This window comes from Brachyhypopomus gauderio, chromosome 5 (assembly GCF_052324685.1).
Source record: "Brachyhypopomus gauderio isolate BG-103 chromosome 5, BGAUD_0.2, whole genome shotgun sequence".
NCBI classification, from domain to species: Eukaryota; Metazoa; Chordata; class Actinopteri; order Gymnotiformes; family Hypopomidae; genus Brachyhypopomus; species Brachyhypopomus gauderio.
The window spans coordinates 21407760-21427946 of NC_135215.1; the positions used below are offsets into that span (position 1 = coordinate 21407760).

The window sequence follows — 20187 nt, forward strand, 5'->3', positions numbered from 1 at the left end:
CGCCGAAAAAAATATCCAGTTTATTTACCTCAGATCCACATATATTATTTAATACGTTACTAGTTCGCTAGCTCTGGCGCCATCCACCGGCGATATAACACTGAATCTGTGTCCATTTTACGTTCGCCCCCCCCCCCCCCCCCCCCCGCCCTCCCCATCAGGAGAGGGAAACAACGCTGCTCTCCCCACCAAAGAACTGAGGTTATTCACACACGTCAACTAATCTTTGTTGCTGTAAGGACAGTCAAAGTGTTTTTGATGTCCAGTATGTATTTCCCATGAGTTTTATCAGTGACTGCCTATGCTTTTATAAACAAATATCCATTGTTGGGGCTCATAATGTGACTTGACAGGATGTTAATGTAAATGGCTAACAAAATTACCCTTAATTCAACTTACTTGCACAGTTAATCAAAGATTTTTCCACAGTTTAAATGAATTAATAAGAAAAAGGGTTAATACACTAATGCACATAACTACCTCAGACTGTTTTGAGCAATTCTTAACAGCCAGGCTTGCCTTACCAAGTGTTGTAGCCCGAAAATAATCAGAAAATAGCACAGTATGTATGATTAACTTAACACTCTCACATTTTTCTCTTAGGTTAATTCTAATACTACAGTGTTTTTTGTTTAAATTCTATTTTAGGTGCAGAATGGCACTACAGGAGTGAAATGACATGCAAATTAGTAAACACAACTGAGTGTTGTTAAGTATTATAGACCTCTACTGGACAATTATGGACTTACTACTGAGAAACCTGACATCAGACATGCAAACAGTACCAGCAGCAGTTCAGGTCTTTCTGACATGGACTTATTGTGCCGTCCTGCAAAAAAAACAGTTAAACCATGGTTAACAGTAAATATGACGCATATTTTAATGGTGAGTTGTACAATGAAGACGTAACTGCATTTTCTGATGTGACTGCAGTGTGCTGTGGTGCATGGCAGGGCTCTCAGAGAGAGTCAATCTCCAAGGAGCTTTACAGTGGTTTACTGCAGCTGCATTGTTTATAAACATACCATTGGAATCTCCAGCAACATTTCTGGCTCTGACAACATTTCATTAAGGAATTGTATATCAGATTATGTATTTTGGATTAATTATGCATTTAAAGAAAAAAACATAGTTCCTTTATACCTCCTTGTGAAAATGTATAGTCTTGGTGAAACCAGTTTATTTTAAATGCAATCCTGCCTAGTTACAGCACTAAACCCCTTTCTCCTCCATCCTGTGATACTTGTCACACTGCCCTACTCTGACCAAGGCAATAGGAAAGACTGCAAACTGACAAATAAAACTGATACTGGAATGGACAATAATTACATTTCATACCGTCTATGAATCCAAATATAATGCAGTGCAACTTACCCAGAACATTTATCTTTTGGGTGGCTGTAATAAACAGTCCAGACATGCTGTTCGTGGCCTTGCAGATGAGAACTCCTACGATGTCCTCTACAATTGGACTGATTACCACCTCGTCTCCATAGCCGGCAATCACATCTCCATTAATCATCCAGGTGTAATTACAGGAAGGCTTGCAGGTGGCGCTGCACAGGAACCGCTGAGAGTGTCCTGATGTGAAAGTCTGTTTTGTGATAGAAACATTTACTGGGCCCTCTGCAAAGACAAAAATCAATATACAAAACTGCAGCTTTTTCCTTGTCATGTAAAGTGAATGGTATCGTTAAGCCTGATGTCTGTAATCTCGCAGTACCCAAAATGCGCAGAGTTTTCCTGACGGTGGAGGATCTTCCTGTGACATTGTTTCTGCCTGTGCAGGTCACTGTTTTGGAGCTCACCCACCGTTTTAAGGTGAAAGCTACTTCAATGCCATCTCTAATGTGTTCATCAACACCAACTGTGTAGCTGCACTCAGGCGAGCACAGAGCCAAGCAAACAAAGCTACATGGCACACCCACTGTGACTGCATCAGGACCAGAAATGCTGAGACCCAATGGCCCGACTGAAAGAGACAGAAGGAACTCATCATTAATCAATGCTGGGAAAAACATGATACATTATTAACTGTTGCAAGTGCCTGCAGTAGACAGTATAAAAGTAAAAGTAAAAAGTCAAGTGCATTATAAAGTCTACTCAGGGGCACATATTCCTCTTTATGTGTGAGGAGGCTGGCCAGAAGGTGGGGGTCATTACCATTGTGTTCTATGTGCAGGTTCATGAAAAGGTGATCTAACATTATGTTAACATAAATAACATGCCCATTCCCTAGCAGAGCAACTTCCTGGATTGGTGGATGAACAGTGAGGACTTCCTGGTTGAATCAAAGACGATTGATTGAACGCTCTGCAGACGCAACAGAAAGGAAAGCCCCTATTCCTTCATTTAATTTGTTTGTGCATGATTGTAATGCGGATGAGTTTGCTGGTGTGGTCCTTGGTTTGTTAATCCCCAGTGTCAGATAAAGATCTGCATCACATAATTTAATAATACTTAAATAATACTTAGTGAAATTGTTTTAGAGAGTTCACAGTACAATCCACAAACAACATGGGAATATGATTGACTTCATTCAGAGAGCACACATATGATTGTATTCAAAAGCAGTTTCCTGGATTCATCAGCCATCAAAGTCACAGTAACAATTAGCAAACTCTATTCTCACACCTTCAGAACAGACACTTTCTTCTGTTGGTTTTTACAGAGGTGTAGTGGGTAATCTTTTTGAATTAAAATAATGGATAATGGATATGAGCTCATCAGTAAATGTACCTTCAAGGACAAAACCTATTGAAATGTATAATGCAGAGCACTATACTGAAATTTACTTAATATTGTGGCAAAAAAAAACCGTATACATTTAACAGTATTTGTAACAAATAGCACAGTTGGCTGTGACATAACATTTTGAAGATAATTACAACACATTATTCTACAGTTATTCACTGTAAGCCTTTGATACTTTGGGGAAAGCACTTTTCTCTTATATTCTCTTAGATATAGATTGCCGTGGCATGTTACACTGTATAATGTTCCCAGTTAACAATCTATGGTCAGTTTTTAAACCTAAAGTACTGAACATGTTGCTTGGTGATAAATGTATTTCCATGATAACGACCAGTTCACTCAAAAGTCACACAGTGATAACAATTTATAATCAAATACAGAGTTTTAACACAGTGTCACAAATCAAAGTGTTTCACTTTGATAACTATGTGGTTAAATTACAATTGACATATTTGCCATTACTCACAGGAAGTCATGTAGTCAGGCTTGGTGATCATAAGAAAGTCCTTCTCTTCCACAGCGACTCCACAAACTGAATGAAGTTTTGATGAAGCACACAAAACATGACATAAGCTCTAGCATTATAGTTTTGTATACATTTTTACTTTTGTCTAATTATCATTTTAATCTTTTATTTATGACAGCTCCTCAGGGCACGGTGTCTTCTTGCTGTCTGAAAGTTATGTTGTAAATATTGAATGTGAATTTTACCACAATGTTTACAGCTTGCAGAACAGACTTGTAAATGGTTTCCATACCTGTCATACCTGTTAAATGCAGGTGTAGAAGAACACAAAGCAAAACATGTGTGTAGTCCATGATGGGAAAACAACAGCAAACGTGTTAATGTAGAGGAACCATAGAGGTGAGATTGGCACTGCAAGGATAATAAAGCAAACATACCTTATCAGAGAAACCAACCAATGAGGCGGTACATGTACTCTCTCCTTAACTCAATCTCTCTGCCTTCCTCTCTTCTTCACCCTTAGCACCTCAGGATTTTCACATCATAGTATTGTTTTTTTCTGTAAATATGCACTGGACAATGACATTTGGCAAATGATGGAATTGTAACACTAAAACCCTTAAAAATATTCACCTGATTGACATTTTCCCATTTATATTGTGATCTATCTAGGTCTACTGTCCATCTAATGTGGGGATTAATAGCATTTAGGATACTAACTAAACTATACCAACACTATTACTTATGTACTGAGTAAGCTAAGATTAGTGTCAAGTTTCAACCCCGGACCCCTCGCTTCGGGTGTGAGTATACGTAGTCTGCATCCATATATGTATTTCCTGTCTGTGTGGTTGTGTGTGAAGGTGTTCACCCATCTCGTTAGTCTAAGGTGTTACGTGTGGTGCTCATTATGTTTTGAGTACATATTGTGCATGGTAGTCTTGTCCCATGCTTGTCTTTGTAAGTCAATGTTCTATGTTCTATGTAGGATGTATGCCACAAGCTACGTTCTTTTGTATGAACGCTCATCTCTGTATCCTCTGATACACGTGACAATTAGTTAGCTGACACTGAATGCTACATTGAGCTTCCCAGCAGTGATGTCACCAATGTACCCTGGTTGTGCCTCAACACTGACTCAGTTACTATTTCCCAAATCGATGGTTAAATCTAGTTAACTTCTCATTTTTCTTGAGGTGTTCAACATTTTCCAATCATGGACAAGCACTGAGTTTGTGCCAGTTGGAGTCTGACATATTCCATCATACACAGAAACTCTGTGTGCTACACTTGCCTAGATTAGCCCGCAGTCTTGACCACTGATGTGACTAATTGCAAACAAATTTTCCTTGACAGAAATGTAAGCCATCTTGAAAATGGTGGCTTTCTTGAATGTTTTAGTAGCTGATGGGCTTTAACATAAGAGTAGTACTCAAAGAGGATTTTTGTCAATATTAGTACATTTGAATTATTGTCAAATCTGCTCCACTATAGGGTTATAATATATACATGGGTAGTGTTTATATACATGATTAGCATGTCAACCGGTCCTGGACAGTATGAGTTTGTCATCTGTGCTGTTTATGTATTGAGACTTTGCTCTATATCAAATGTGGAAAATGTGTTGCACATTCTATGCATGTAAAGAATTTAGCATTCCATTGCAAAATAAATGCTTCAAAAGAATTCATTTAAAATTGTGAATTCAGATTATAAGTTGAACCCTGTTCTCAGTATCCATTGAACATGCCCTAAACAGCTATTCATTTTATTTATGTGTTGGGATTTTGAGCTTCAACAGGTTTTAGAAATGTACAAATCCTGTGATATAGTAATAGTTCACAGATAACTGTGATATAGTAATAGTTCACAGATTGAGCTGTCCTTAACTGAGAAATAAGACAGAGCCCTACAGTTTACCTTTGAAGTGGCTTTACATTTGTCAAAAAATAAATTGTATAAAATTACTATCAATTAATTAGATACAAAACCACAGTAAAACTAGGGACAAAATAAACAAGAATAAAGCAATATGGAACAGTGGCTTACTTTGCTCTGTGTAGCAAGCAACTTCCATGGAGACAAAAGAAAACATAATATTAGTCACTAACCAAACATGCTGGCTCACAGCTCAACAACCCAACCCAACATGGAGCAAATGTAAAGAAAACATGTTAGCCTAATTAACATTAATTCAGTTTTCATGCACAGAGACAGCATACAAAGTCAGTAACCACATTCAACACACAGACCTCACCACAGAGGCATAGCTCATTGGCTAGATCCACTTTACAGGTACATAAAAACAAGCAAGTCTGCAGAATCATTGGGTAAATAAAACTATTTAAAAATAAACATAGGTGTATCGTTACAAATACGAAGTAGAAATATACTTAAAATGTAAAAACATTCTCAGGTTTCATTTTATTGGTTTACTTCCCACACTGAATCTGTATGTGCTTTATACCACTCATTAGTCATGGCATTGCTAACCTACTAGCCAAAAACAAAAAACAAACATTTGAAGAAATTATCTTATAATGTTCACAATATAGTGCCCTCATCTGGCCACAACAAATGTACACTTTAGTCTGTTTCTATTACAACAAAGTGAAACTAGAAAGCTTTAAATCAAAAAGTGAATCAAAATGTCCTCTCATTTAGTTTGCCTTTGAACTCGGTGGAAACATCTTTGGTTTCCACTTATAGCTTTGTTCTTGCCTGTTAGTGTTGCACCATCATGAAGGGAGGCTCACTACATTCTACATCTTACAGATCAATTCATTTAATTTGGGGGGGATACATCGTTGAGTACATCCTGCTCTTTCTCCTCACTTAAAGAGTGCTATGAATCTATCTTGTTCTAGTTTGGAGCCTATGATATACAACACTTTCTGCAGCCAACATTCTGACCTATGGACATGTTTAATAGAACCATCTTGATGGCCAGACATGATGGAATATACTACTACACTTGTGGTGCACATTTAATCTTAAAACAGGCAAATCCTAGTGGGAACATTGTACTTTCTGTGGCTGCCCTTCTAGTACGTCTGGGCCAATGGCTTGTGCATGTGTCTGTGGAAATGTGTCTCATTCCAACATTGAGCTTGATCCTCCACTGTTGGTGCACTTGTTAATATGTCTTAATGTTAATATGTCTTAATGCTGCTGGTGTTCCTCCACCCATTCTTCTATTCGCTCTCCTCATACAGCTTCAATGTGGCCCAATAGGATTGTCATATCAAGAGATTTCCCATGAAATTACAAACTCTAGGTTGTACAAGTCAGCACACATCGCTCACAATCCTTACACCATTGTTCAATCTTGTTCATCATACCTGGCCAATAACATTTTGTGCATAAAAGCTGGATGGTCTGTTCTACCCCCCGGTGGCCTTGAGAACAACTCTCTGCAATTTCTGTGGAAGTGAATCAGAATCAGAATTGACTAAGACCTTTGTTTGTTTTGTCATGAGTTCTAAGTATCTGTGTTGGTGCTTTGACCTTGGATGGTCTAAATGACCTTGATTTGCCCCAATAAGTGTCAGCAAATCTTCTCAGCGAATGTGTCCACCTTTTGCAGCCAATCACCCTCTCAGCAGACATAATGATGAAGTCTGCCTTTGTCCTTGGCAATAGCAGCAGCATACCAAATGAAGGATAGAAGTGGACCATCAGCAGATCTGGCAGGTTGAACTTCTTCAACTTCTGCAAGAAGTACATCCATTGCTGTGCTTTCTTGGTGATGTAGCTGATATTCTGCTCACACTTGAGATCTTTGCTGATGGTGCCCAGAATGTGGATGATAACCATCTCCACTTTCTTCAATCTTCAGACTCTTCAATCTAAAGCAGTGTAAGCACATTTTTGCCTGTGTTGTTCAATTCCAATTTTTAGCTGAGATCAGGTTTGCCTATCATGATGGTTAACATTCATAATTGCAAGTGTTCTGTATGTCTACAATGTGAGTACATCTGTCTTTTGAAATCGCATTAATGTGCACAGTATGTTTTCACACCCATGTCATCAACAAACAATTCTGGTGACAGGTTATCAGCTATATCCCACATGGTCAGATCAAGAAGGTAAGAAAAATAAACCGACTGTTAGCATTTTTTGTCGTCGCTTCTGGTATAACTGCTAATGGCTCCTCCATTATTGTTTTGATGATGACAGTGCCAAGTGTGATGGGGTGTCTTGCCCACCCAGTAGGGGGTAAAGTACCTTTACTTTGGACAACTGGAGAGAGGAAGGATCCAAGTCCCCAGCCCCAGTATGATTAACATCAGTACTTATGTGTGCTAGTGTGTTTTGCCTATCCTGTTATATGGGATAACTCCTAGCTCACTAATAGATGTAAAGGTGACTCATTAGCTGAAATGGTGAGGTGGGCTTCGGAGAACTTTAATATGGCGGCAACCCATAGGGCTACTGTTAACTACTCTGTGTCTACTTACAGATGTGTTAACCTTTCCCTCCCTCCCCAGGTCAGGAAGGGACAGGTGAGGCGTGCCCTCACTCCAAGGTAAGTATATAAGGTGGGTGTGACACTGCAAGTTCCCAAAGTACACATGAAATGTAAATACTCAACTCTTAACTTGAACAAGTAACCATTGGTGCAATGTATTTCCTTAAAGGTGAAATCATTCTGGTTGCTTGTTTTGTTTCAGATGGAGTGAATGAAAATAATAAAAGCATTACAACTACCACCGTAAGCAAATTACAATACTGTTCCTGCTGTGCTTAAACTATTTTTTTGTTTGTTTATTTGTTTAGCCCTCAACGACCTGAAGAAAAGTCTAGGAACAGTTCTGTGAAGTTAGCCCATGAGCTAAGAGGATTACGAAGTACAGTATATCCTCAGATTGGTTTCTGCAGTTAACATTTGAACCCTTAAATGCTTCACATACAAATATCACTGAATAATGGTCAAAAATTCCCATAACACACTCATAAACCTTGTGGACAGCCTTCCCAGAAGAGTTGATGCTATTCTAGCTGGAAAGGGTGGACCAACGTCATATTGAATCCTATGGATTAGGAATGGGATGTCACTTAAGCTCATATGTGAGTCAAGGAAGGTGAGTGAATACTTTTGGCAATATAGTGTATATGCTGATGGTTGTTGGAAAATCTGAAGCTTTATGCACTAAATCTTTCAGTTTAGGTTAAGGCTTGGTGTAATGTGTAATTGATGTAACTTAATGCTAAAAGTAGAGACGTAGATTGCTCAGTCAGGTTAGAAAATATCTCCTATTCCTCATTTGAGGGACCACATAGCCAGAATATAACTGAATGAACAACAGCATCATGAATAATTCCTGATGGGGTAGCCACACCCACACTGCCACACCCACCCACACCCATGCAGGCAAAGTGTGTAATTATTTTTATTTTTTGCCACATCCTGATGTCACTACCCTCTTATTGCCCTTATTTTTATTAGTTAGGCAGACTGGGCCTGTCTGCTGCTAATATCTGATTATATTATTCCAATATATCATTCGTATGGTGTTATTGTAATTTCTTGTTATGCAGTCAAAAAAGCTATGAAATTGTTATATAAGCTTATAAAGTTATGTTTTATAAGCAATGCAATTTGTTAACATTGTGACTACATTAATATATGAAAAAACGAAGACAAAGTCCACACAAGTACATTAATTTTAAATGTGTGGGTAGGCAACACTTAATCAGAGTTACCGTTATACATTACCTGGTTTATTTATGCTATTGTGTGGAATAAACCCAATCAATCCTGTACAAACAATAACAAAGTGTATGTATTAGGTATGGCACGGAAATCATTTATTTTTCAAGGATTTGTGCACAAAACATCACAATAATATCCCTAATGCGCTTTTCATTTGTGTCTTCAAGTAAAAGTAAGTCACAAAAGAGCAAAAACAGCCTGTTGGAAGCAGTAAACCATCATAAATGTCACCAGATGGCGCTATAAACTCAAAGATACTTACTATATATGAAAGTGCCAAAAATGTAAGTAACAGACGCTCAGCAGTATTGGTTGAAGGCTAATTCTATTAAAACTGCGGTTAATATGCATTTATTTGAAATTAATATTACATATATTCACGTAATTTATGTTATCCTTTTAATAAACACGAATAATAGTAGGAAAGTAGTATTTTCATATGGTGTGAAAGGGTTGCCCTCTCTGCTATCATACAAAAGCAGTTACACTGCTGCACATCACATTCTGATGTTATACCTGACTTTAAACTATGATGTCTTAGTGTATTATCCACAGTAACCTTGGAAACAGTGGTGCCAGCTGTCTTCATGTCATTGACCGGCTCCTCCCCTGTAGTTCTGGGTTGATTCCTCACCTTTCTTAGGATCATTACCACGAGGTAAGATCACGCATGGAGCCCCAGTCCGAGGGAGATTGACAGTCATGTTCAGTGATGTCAGTAACGCGTTACTTAGTAACGCGTTACTCTAATCTTACCACTTTTTCAGTAACAATATAACGAGTTACTATTTCCAGTCCAGTAATCAGATTAAAGTTACTTATCCAAGTAACTGTGCGTTACTATTTTTATTTTCCTTAGTAAAAATATAGATTTTTTTCTTTATTCTTGGCTAGGGTTGCCACCTAGGTCTGACAAAAAACAAGGACACTGTCAAGTTGTTGAGCGGGTGGGTGGCGAACGTAAGTTGTTGAGCACGGGGGGGGGGGGGGGTTGGCGAACGTAAAATGTTACCGGAGGGGTTAAAAATGGACACAGCGAGGAAAAAAAACAGATTTAAAGTGTGCAGAAACAGTCTGAATCGTGGTTTGAACTAACCTAGTTTTTTTTTGCCGGGACCGAATATTAAAAAGAAGAAAAACCGGGACAAACCGGGACAGCCCGGGAAACGCGGGTCAGGCACGTGTAAACCCCGGGAAAACCAGGACAGGTGGCAACACTATTCTTGGCTCAGTTATACTTTTCCGTCTGACTGTAGCGCTCGACTCCGCACGATGCACGCGAACCTATATGAGAGCGCTTCCGCCGCTCGCGCAGATTCACGCGAGGTGTATTCTGTGCCGTGTTTTCCGTAACGATATGTGGTAGTGTAAAAAAGACCCCTCAAAAACAGGGGAAGGAACATTTACCGGACCGATTTTAATGTTGCATTGTGTTCTAGGTTTGAAAAGTGCTGGAATTTTGGCTAACGTAATCAGTAATTGTATTACTTTTCAAGGTAATTAAGCCATCACTGGTCATGTTTAGCTTCTTCCATTTTCTAATTCTTGTTCCAACAGTTGATCTTTTTTAACCAAGCTGCTTGGCAATAGCACCGTGTAGACCAGCCTTGTGGAGGTCTACAATTTTGTCTCTGGTGTCTTTGGACAGCTCTTAGAGGCGGACTAACAGGTCTTTTAGGGCCAGATTTTTTTGCTGATTGGCAGATGTTCAAATGCTTATTTGCAGCAGTAACACAAATAAATAATGAAAAAATCATACATTGTGATTTCTGGATTTTTTTTAGATTGTCTCTTACAGTGGACATGCACCTAAGATGAAAATTTCAGACCCCTCCATGATTTCTAAGTGAGAGAACTTGCAAAGTCGAAGGGTGTTCAAATACTTATTTTCCTCACTGTACATGGCCATGACAGAGGGTGTAGCTTTGCAAACACTAAAATACAATGGCATAATAAAACTGCTAACACATGCTCAAACAAACACAAGTACTCCTTATTCAGTTGGTTATTTCCTCTGTAGTCATCCTCTTGCTTTGTGCTGTTGTAGTCTTAGTAGGGCTTGTATTTAATGACACAATAATCACAGTATATCTGATTGTACTGACTTCTTACTCAAGAGTACAGGCTCAAACCTACCCCAGCTCCAGGAGGGATCAGTTCAACTAAATCAAAATAAAGAGTTTTGGTGATTTGACTGTGTAATTACACAAATGCAAGGTCATACACTTCACCAAAGCAAGTTGGCGAAACCAGCCAGTCACTATAGCAACCAATGGGGCCACATTCTTAGGATCTCCAGTTGCGGGAAGATCAATAGCACATTATCCCCTCTAATGTTCCGGGAAGACTAAAGGCCTTTCCAATAGGCAGGCGTGCTTCCATCTACACTGCAGCGCTCCTCAACCTGCTGACCTCAGACAACGGCTCATCCGAGTTCTCTTTTGTGGCCCAGACAGACTTGTATGTGCACTGTATTGGCTTAGACTAATGATCTTGGTGAGTCGTCATTGGCCCGCCTCAGGTTACATCATGGTCTTGGCTACTGGAGTCACAGCAAGGTTGCTGAGAAGAACACTGGATACATGCAGGCGGAAGGTAGAGTGTGTCTTCCTCGGCACTAGAGAAGACAGCCACCGGCAGGGATCAGCTGGCAGCATACTCCCAGCCTTTCAGAGAACTTGGGCAGGGCACCCTTCATAGAACTGCATACTCCTCTCACACACTCACACATATGAACTCCCACTCCCCGTCTTCTCAGTCATGGCAGAGAAAGGTACAGAAAATAACTCAAGAAAATATAGCCCAGCAGTGGCTAAGAAGGAGGCATCTGCTTTCAATAACCCTAGTTACTGCACATTATCTCATTATGATGGACTATTGAGCTTTCTGAGAATGATGATTGGTCACATAACAGAGCCAGGGCCTAGGACTCTCTCTGTGGGTTTACATGGGCCTAGGACTCTCTCTGAGGGTTTACATGGGCCTAGGACTCTCTCTGTGGGTTTACATGGGCCTAGGACTCTCTCTGTGGGTTTACATGGGCCTAGGACTCTCTCTGAGGGTTTACATGGGCCTAGGACTCTCTCTGTGGGTTTACATGGTCCTGAGGCTCTCTCTGTGGGTTTACATGGGCCTAGAACTCTCTGTGGGTTTACATGCTACATGAATGAACAAGAATGAGATAAGATAACAAAGCCCTGGAAGTGGTAGAAATGTATTGCCTATATACAGCAACTCAGTCAGTGGGGATTCTGGCAGTGAGATCGATCTCTGTTTATGTTTTGTGTACAACTGATTTGTATCCTGTGGGGCTACAAGAACACAAGTGTGTGTTTTGTGTGGGTGTGTAATTGACACAATACTGGAATAGATACTACACTCAGTAAACACTCCTACAAACTGTATTATCAGAACAAAATGCACAATAGTACCTTTCGCATACTAATATTTCAGGATAAAAAAAGATACAGTTAGATCAACAGAGTGCAATTTTTCTGCACTTTTCTTTCTTGCTGGCTTGCTTTTTTCTTTCCTTTCTTGTGAGTAATTAAAGGATTTATAAATGAGTAAACAAATTTGGATGCAAGAAAATAATTCCCCACAACTACAGAAAACACAAAGGTAGAGCATGCCAAGAACAGCACAACACACAGCAATAAACTGAACAACCAAGCTAAAACTTTTTTTAAAGTTTTGTTTTTTATACCTAAAATAAGTATACCATATCTAAACATAGTCAAATAATTCCAATTGTAAATATATATTTTTACTTCAAATCATAAAAACCAAAAATAAATAAATATACAATCATTTAAAAAACTTAAAAAGGGGGTACAGAAGAGAAGATATATCATGTGTTTCCCTCAGAGTTTAATTAGCTTGGCTGTGTTGAATTAGCTTGGCTGTGTTTAGATAATCACACGCTTCAAGCTCTAATGATACCAGATCACTTAAGTATTCTCAGCTGAGGGACAGGTGGTTATTTTACAGTTTATAGGCCTTGAGAGATAAACAGAGCACAAGAGAGTGAGCACTGCATTTAAAGCTCAGAGAGGAAGAAAGTTGAGTGTTCCTTTCGTTGCAATATAAAAATATTTTCTAAACTGTGTGGATGGTGGCTCTTGGCCCATGATGATGTGTGTAAGTGTTACCAGTTGTCTTAGAGTGTGTATATCATACATGTATTAGTTCCTTTTTCTGAATAGCTACTGAGAGAGAGAAACAAAGGGGGGGGGGGGGGTGTTGATGGGCGATCCTATTCACCTGGCCTGCTGCCAGTTCAACCTAATCACCATTTCCTGGAAATCCTTTTCCAGGTGTGTGGACTTCTAGGAAGTCTGTTGAACTGTAGGTAATCCCAGAGAAATTCCTCACATTTCTCATATCCTTAAAGCATGAAAGGAGATGTGGTCTGTGTGTGTGTATATGCACACACATAATCTCAGTGCTGCGTTGGTCTTTACTGGGAAGGGAGAATTCTGGGAAGTTTACATTTTACATGGTATTTAGCAGATGTTACTATCCAGAGTGAATACTTGGTTGTGTCCTCAGAAAAGTATCCTTAGCCAAAAATACACTTCAAGTGAGATACAGGTCTTCCTTGAATTTGGATGGTAGGGTAAGCTGGGGTGGACCTGAAGCTCAAAGACAAGGATCAGGTTTTGACCATTGCCATCAATTAGGAGGGATCAAGTCCATTTTTGGCTTTGTAGGTAAGCATGAGAGTTTTAAATATGATTTGAGCAGCCACAGGAAGCCAATGTAGCCAGGGGAGTAGATGGTTCTATGTAACAGGTAAGAAAAGGATTTCAGGAGTCAATGGAAATATATTTGCATTTATTGGTTCCTTCTGATTTTTAGTTTTCTTCACTGCGCATAATTGATGAGAGAAATGTTCATGTGACATATATGCGTGTGCATATGCGTGTTTGTGACTGCGTGTGCATGGGTGTATGCATGTGTGTGTTTGTGACTGCGTGTGTATGTGTGTGCATGTGTGTGGAGCTGTAAGAAGATAGGCTATGTGGGCGGCACTATGTAATGTTTCTGCTGAGCCTGTTAAGTCTTCTCTGTATTCCCTTCTCACCCTCCTCTTCCACTTGGTTAAAAATAGCTTCTAAAGATATGCACTAATATCAAGCTTTGTAAAACCAAGCCCAGCAGCATAAACACCCACACAACTAGAATCCCATACACTGATCTACACAACAGCTCAATGTCTAGCCTTAATCACTACACTTTAAGCCATAACTGATGAAATACCACAGCATTGATTTGTAAATGTATACCTGGCAGAAAACTTAGTTATAACCATCAGAGAAGGACTAGAATGTGTAGTCTATATATGTTGTATTCTGATCCTGATAAGTCCAGCTATGCTTGTGAGACTCTTCAGGTTGTAAGGGCTTCAAGAACTGCAGCAACAGTGCATGAGCCAATGGCTGTGGCCGTTTGAGCTGCGCCTAGGGTGTAATTTTGGGCACAGCCAGCTAAGTCTTATAACTTAGTAAGTATGATTTATTATAACATCCTGAAACACCAAAGTGCTATAATTATGGGTCTTTGTGCTAGAACAAAAGGACAGACAGAATATACAGAGAGACTATAGGATGTGGAAAGGCATGGGATTATCGGACGGCCACACACATATACCATAACCACAGGTGTTGTAGTCTGAGGTTACAGCCACTATGGCTTACACACCCTTGCACACATCCCAAATGTCCCCACATTTACACCACACCCAACAAAGGACACTCTCACTCTCTATATCTCTCTCTCTCTCTCTTTCTCTCTCTCTCTCTCTCTCTCTCTCTCTCTCTCTCTCTCTCTCTCTCACACACACACACACACACAGTGAAAAAAAGACAAAGAAGAAGATGGATAAAGAGAATATGAACACTGAGATAAAGAGACTCTACCCTCTCATTTCAGTGAAACAAAAACAATCACTAGAACAACAGAAAATGAAGCATTGCACAGTTGAATCTGCGACTACAGATGTGATGATGTGGGAGTAATGGACTCAGCAGCTTTGTTTCCACTTTCATGTCTGTTTTTGTCTTGCACCTGTAGCTACATGAGCTCGTACACCTGAAGCCAATGTAGCACCAAACAGTGACTGATGAATTAGTTTCAAACAAATGCAGCATGCATTGACTTACATGTGCAGCAAATGCATCAATTCTAAAGAAAATATTGATTTAGACTGGTGTAAAAGTGGCCCAAATGTACTTACAGGTACTTACAGGCATTCCTTCCATTTGGTCTGACATCAAGGAGAAGCCTCAACCAGTGCATTTTGGAGCTTTGTTTAAAATGGCGTTTGGAAACGCCTGAAGAGGAAGCGTTCTGCCACATTTAAAAAGACTGCAAGCCTCGACTGGCTAGTAGTCTGCATGGAGTAATCAACACTGTAAAGCAACGACAGCAAGTAAAGGTCTTCAGTGGAAAGAGATTGGACCATGTCCAAGGAATGCTGGAGCAAGATTCAGTTGTGATATAGTAGCAGGGACATCAAAAAAGCCAACAAAGAAAGGTCACAAATGTGCACCTCGCAAATATGGAATCTACAAAAGAAAAAAAGGGTTACTTTCAATCTCCATTGTCGTACAGGACATGCAGCCAGAGACAACAGTGGACAACTTACTCTTACAGCTAAAGCTTGCGTAAGCCACTGTCCCATGAGGTTGACCATCTACAGAAATGCAGACTTTTGCAACAGTGATGAAACAGGAAAGCAGAGCAGTGGAAAAGATTTTATTATTACCATTATTATTATTATTGTATTATTACTTAATAGTGTATTTTTCATTCAGGATTGAGTTATTGCAGCTAAATCCCTCATAAAGTAATCAGTCTACTGTATATAATGTGTGCATGAGTTTCGTATGAGTGGCCATTTTGTTCCAACTTGTATTAAACTTGTTATTCAGGCAAAACATCACACCTGATAATAGTGTCTCCAGGAAGCAGGCCTAGAGATAGTATAAACACTTTTAGTTGTGCTGTTAAAACAATTACAATTGTACATTGTAGCTGGTGATGCGACATATTTCACTGTGACAGCCGCAAAATGTAATGACACTCCACAAAATCCCCCAGTTAAAAATGACAGGGGATGTTCTCCCAAAGGTCTAAACATGGTTGGAAACCCCTGTCCTAGAATATAATAATTTGTTCTTATGTAATAGTTTTCCCCCTCTGGCATAATGAACGATGCTAACACCATGTTTCCTGGTATCTCTACCCAGGCTACAGGTATTTGCTTCATAGTCTCTACCCTGTCTTTGTTTGCTTCACAGTCCCTATCCTGTCTTGTGGTGTCTATAGGACCTGTGAATGATAGTCTTAAAGGTACAGATTTTACTCAAGCTAACAGGATTAGGGTGTTTGACATGAAAACATAATATGGCTCTGACATGTCAGTTCCCGAGGGCTCCTGAAACAATAGTAGTTACATGTGCTGTTTATACATAAACTCTTAAGAAAAAGTTCATATACAGCAGATTGGTGTAAAGTGACTTTGTCTGCTTTGTTTCTCTTGGTTTATCACTGAGACCAGGCCCCAAAAAAGAAAGAAATAATAATGATAACAATAGAGTACTTTTGACACATTTGTTTTATGTTCCCACATCTAAGCATCATTGTGTTTTTCAGTTTTTTAACTGAACATTTACTTGTGGGCTATGCTTTCCCCGGTAAAGAACGGAGGTCTGTGAGAACACCAAACTCTCCCTACAGTCGTGGCTAAAGGTTTTGAGAATGGCACAAATTTTGGTTTGCACAAAAAATGCTGCCTCATTTTTTTATGGTGGCAATTTGTATTAACTCCAGATTATGAAAAGTGAAACAGTAAAACAAAATGTGCAACAATTGTACGTACTTCATTGTACCATATAAAGATCTGACAAATAAATAAATAAATATGTGCCATTTTCAACATTTGTGGCCATAACTGTATAGTCTCAAACTCTGCCTATAGTACCAGACTCTTCCTACAGTGATTTGAAGCCCTTTCCTAGAGTGAATGGGAGTGGGGTTGTTCATTACCCTTTACTGGGAATCCCATCATTTAACGTTTTTAAAAACTCTCCTCTGACTTAATAGACTTGCGCTATCTGGACAAGAGTATGAGGAAACCTACAGGAGCTCTTATGGCATCCCTATCTAAAGACATCCATATGGAGTTGGTCTCCCGTTTTGCAGCTAAAATGGCTTCCAGCTTTCTGGGATGGCTTTCTACAAGATTTTGTGCTAATGTTTGTGCTTTACACCACTATCTGATGTTTGACAACGTAAGCTTGCACACAGTGGCTCAGCTATGGCAACCCATGCCATGTCTTTATACTGTTAATGCCAAAGGAGATTTGGAACTCGGCCGTTATTGAGTCAGCACAGCAATGGCGATTTTAACATACTATGCATCTCAGCTCTCAGCAAGTCCACTCTGTAACTCAGTCTATCACTTTGTGGCCAAGTCGCTGTGGTTCCTAAATGCTTCCACATTTCAATAATACCACAGTTAATTGTGGAACATATAGGAGGGAAGAAATTTCATGAACTGACTGACTGCAATGGTTGCATCCTATGGCAGCTATTACAGGGTCATATTTGAATTCATTGAGCTCTTTAGAACAATTTATTCTTTCACAAATGCTTGTAAAGAAAGATTGCATATCTAGGTGCGTGATTTTATTCACCTGTAGAAATGGGACTGAATAAAACCTGAATTCAGTAAGAGGTGTTTCCCCAAAATATTTCATCTTCATTTGTAAGTTTATATTAATTTGAAAGAAATATTGTTGTTTGTTTATAATAATTATTATTACTTATATAATGCCTTACTTAGAGGTTGGACAATGAAACTGAATGTCACGTATGGCCTCGCCCCCTCCCTTGGCTGTCACTCCGGGTTCCCTTGTGTCTGTGTTTCCGTGCCTGTTTCTCCCGCCCCGCTCGTTTGTCTTCGTGATTCCTTGTTTATTACCACGCCCCTCGCTATTACCGTCACCTGCCCCTCGTTTATGTCATTGTATTTAAGTCCCATCATTCCCCAGTCTGGTATCCGTGGTTTTGTCATTCCAGTTTGTTCATGCTGTTTGTGCTTTATGCTGTACGCTTTGTCTCTGTATCCTGCCCGTTATCCTGTCTCGTGAGTACTCCCCGTTTGCTGCCCAGTTGCCCTGTGTTATCTGTTTGTTTCAGTTATTCTACGTTTTACCCGTGTTTTGTTTTCCTAGTCCTTAGTTATGTCAGTTCGTGTTTCGTGTTCGGATTGCCTCAACGTTATGACCCCTGCCTGTTTTGTCAACTCCGAGTTTCCCTGTATTAAATCTCGCTCATCTCAGCATTTGTGTCCGTCTCCTCGCTCCGTGGCGCAAGCCGCGTTACACTGAAACTCCTGTCATTTTAGTGTAGGAGGATTCATGACTAAATAGTACCAGCCTGGTCGCCAATCTTCATTAATTGCACATTACACCAGTAAGAGCAGAGTGTGAAGGTTCAATTAGCAGGGTAAGAGCACAGTTTTGCTCAAAATATTGAAATGAACCAAACATTATGTGGGGACATACCAGAGTTCAAAAGAGGACAAATTGTTGGTGCACGTCTTGCTGGCGCATCTGTGACCAAGATTGCAAGACTTTGTGATGTATCAAGAGCCGCGGTATCCATGGTAATGTCAGCATAACACCAAGAAGGACGAACCACATCCAACAGGATTAACTGTGGATGCAAGAGGAAGCTGTCTGAAAGGAATGTTTGGGTGCTAACCTGGATTGTATCCAGAAAACATAAAACCATGGCTGCCAAAATCACGGCAGAAATAAATGTGCACCTCAACTCTCCTGTTTCCACCAAAACTGTCCATTGGGAGCACCACAGGGTCAATATACATGGCCGTGCTGCTATTGTCCAACCTTTGGTAACTCGTGCCTATGCCAAACGTCGGTTTCAATGGTGCAAGAAGTGCAAATCTTGGGCTGTGGACAATGTGAGACATGTATTGTTCTCTGATGAGTCCACCTTTACTGTTTTCCCCACATCCAGGAGAGTTATGGTGCCTCAAAGAAGCGTACCACCCAGACTGTTGCATGCCCAGAATGAAGCATGGGGGTGGATCAGTGATAGTTTGGGCTGCCATATTATGGCATTCCATTGGCTCAATACTGGGCACGTCATTACCAAGGACTACCGAACCATTTTGGAGGCATCCAGTGGTTCAAACATTGTATCCTGAAGGCGATGCTGTGTATCAGGATGACAATGCACCAATACACACAGTGGCGAACGTAAGTTGTTGAGCGGGGGTGGCAAACGTAACACTCATGACGGAGTGTTTTTTCAATAGCCCTGAAATAAATGCTCCGTTTTTTTTTTTGGTTCGTATCCAGTTAATCAGGAATGAGATTGGGTCCGGACTGGACTGCGTTCGGGTCCGGATCCGGACCGCGGTCCGCCAGTTGAGTACCCCTGGTCCAACCCCTGTATATAATTCTTATACTCACTTGTTGATCAGTTAGTTGAAACTGGTTGTTGTATCTCCTTTACTAGGGAATGTATTGTAGCATTTTCCTTTGAAATCTGCAAATCCATTGAAATCTGATTTCAAACCTGCATGGGTCACACTGATGGACAAGACTCATCAAATGCAGCAATATGTGGCTGTGTTCAGTTGAGTCCTCCCTGAGATCCTCATAAATATTTAAAGCGCACGTGGCAATGACTGTAAGGTAGGCATGCAGAAAACCACAGAACTATAGAAGCAGCAGAGCAGGAGGTGACCTTAGGCTTTAGTAGAATGAGGCGAGTTTCTTCTCCTGGTTTGACAAGTGCTCAGGTTCTGGTGTCCAACCTAGAGACCCTCTCTTAAAAGTGCTGTATGGGGAATAGCTGCAAAATGAAGAAACAGTTGTGTTAGTGTTAGCTCGTTCTAAAGTGAACCACACAGTACAGCTAATTTAAATTAATCTTAAGTTTTCTACAATATAATTCTACGTTGTATATGGTCAGCGTGCCTGCAAAACAGACACATGCTGTAGCTTAATTCTTAATCATCCGTTTGCATACAAACGTTTAATACAATGTGCACTTAAAAGGGAGCTGAATGAATAAGGACTGTTGGACTCTGGTGCATGCCTCCATGTTCGACTAAAGTAACATTCTGCCCTGTGCATTGCAGCTTTCATGTGGTCCCTTTGTTTTCTCTCTCTCTGGCTCTTTGCCTCTCATTCTGTGTGTGTGTGTATGT

At 40.0% G+C, this 20187-nt stretch overlaps 1 protein-coding gene across 1 annotated transcript; it reads right to left on the reverse strand.

Annotated features, from left to right (window-relative positions):
- Positions 1–400: 400 nt before the first annotated feature.
- LOC143514808 (uncharacterized) lies at positions 401–19365 on the reverse strand. Its single transcript, XM_077006446.1, has 7 exons — positions 18512–19365; positions 15175–15505; positions 3513–3631; positions 3221–3286; positions 1724–1972; positions 1375–1626; positions 401–829 (listed from the first exon to the last, which is right to left on the reverse strand). Exons 3-7 carry the CDS (start codon positions 3571–3573, stop codon positions 738–740), a joined length of 720 nt encoding a protein of 239 aa, XP_076862561.1. The 5' UTR covers positions 3574–3631; positions 15175–15505; positions 18512–19365; the 3' UTR covers positions 401–737.
- Positions 19366–20187: the final 822 nt, after the last annotated feature.

Excerpts from the sequence above, each read along its gene's own strand:
- LOC143514808 (XM_077006446.1), bottom strand. The coding sequence starts at position 3,573 with ATGGACTACACACATGTTTTGCTTTGTGTTCTTCTACACCTGCATTTA. Across the intron at positions 1,973-3,220 it reads GCCTGACTACATGACTTCCT|TCGGGCCATTGGGTCTCAGC; the intron begins GTGAGTAATGGC and ends TGTCTCTTTCAG. Across the intron at positions 830-1,374 it reads CCAAAAGATAAATGTTCTGG|GACGGCACAATAAGTCCATG; the intron begins GTAAGTTGCACT and ends TTTTTTTTGCAG.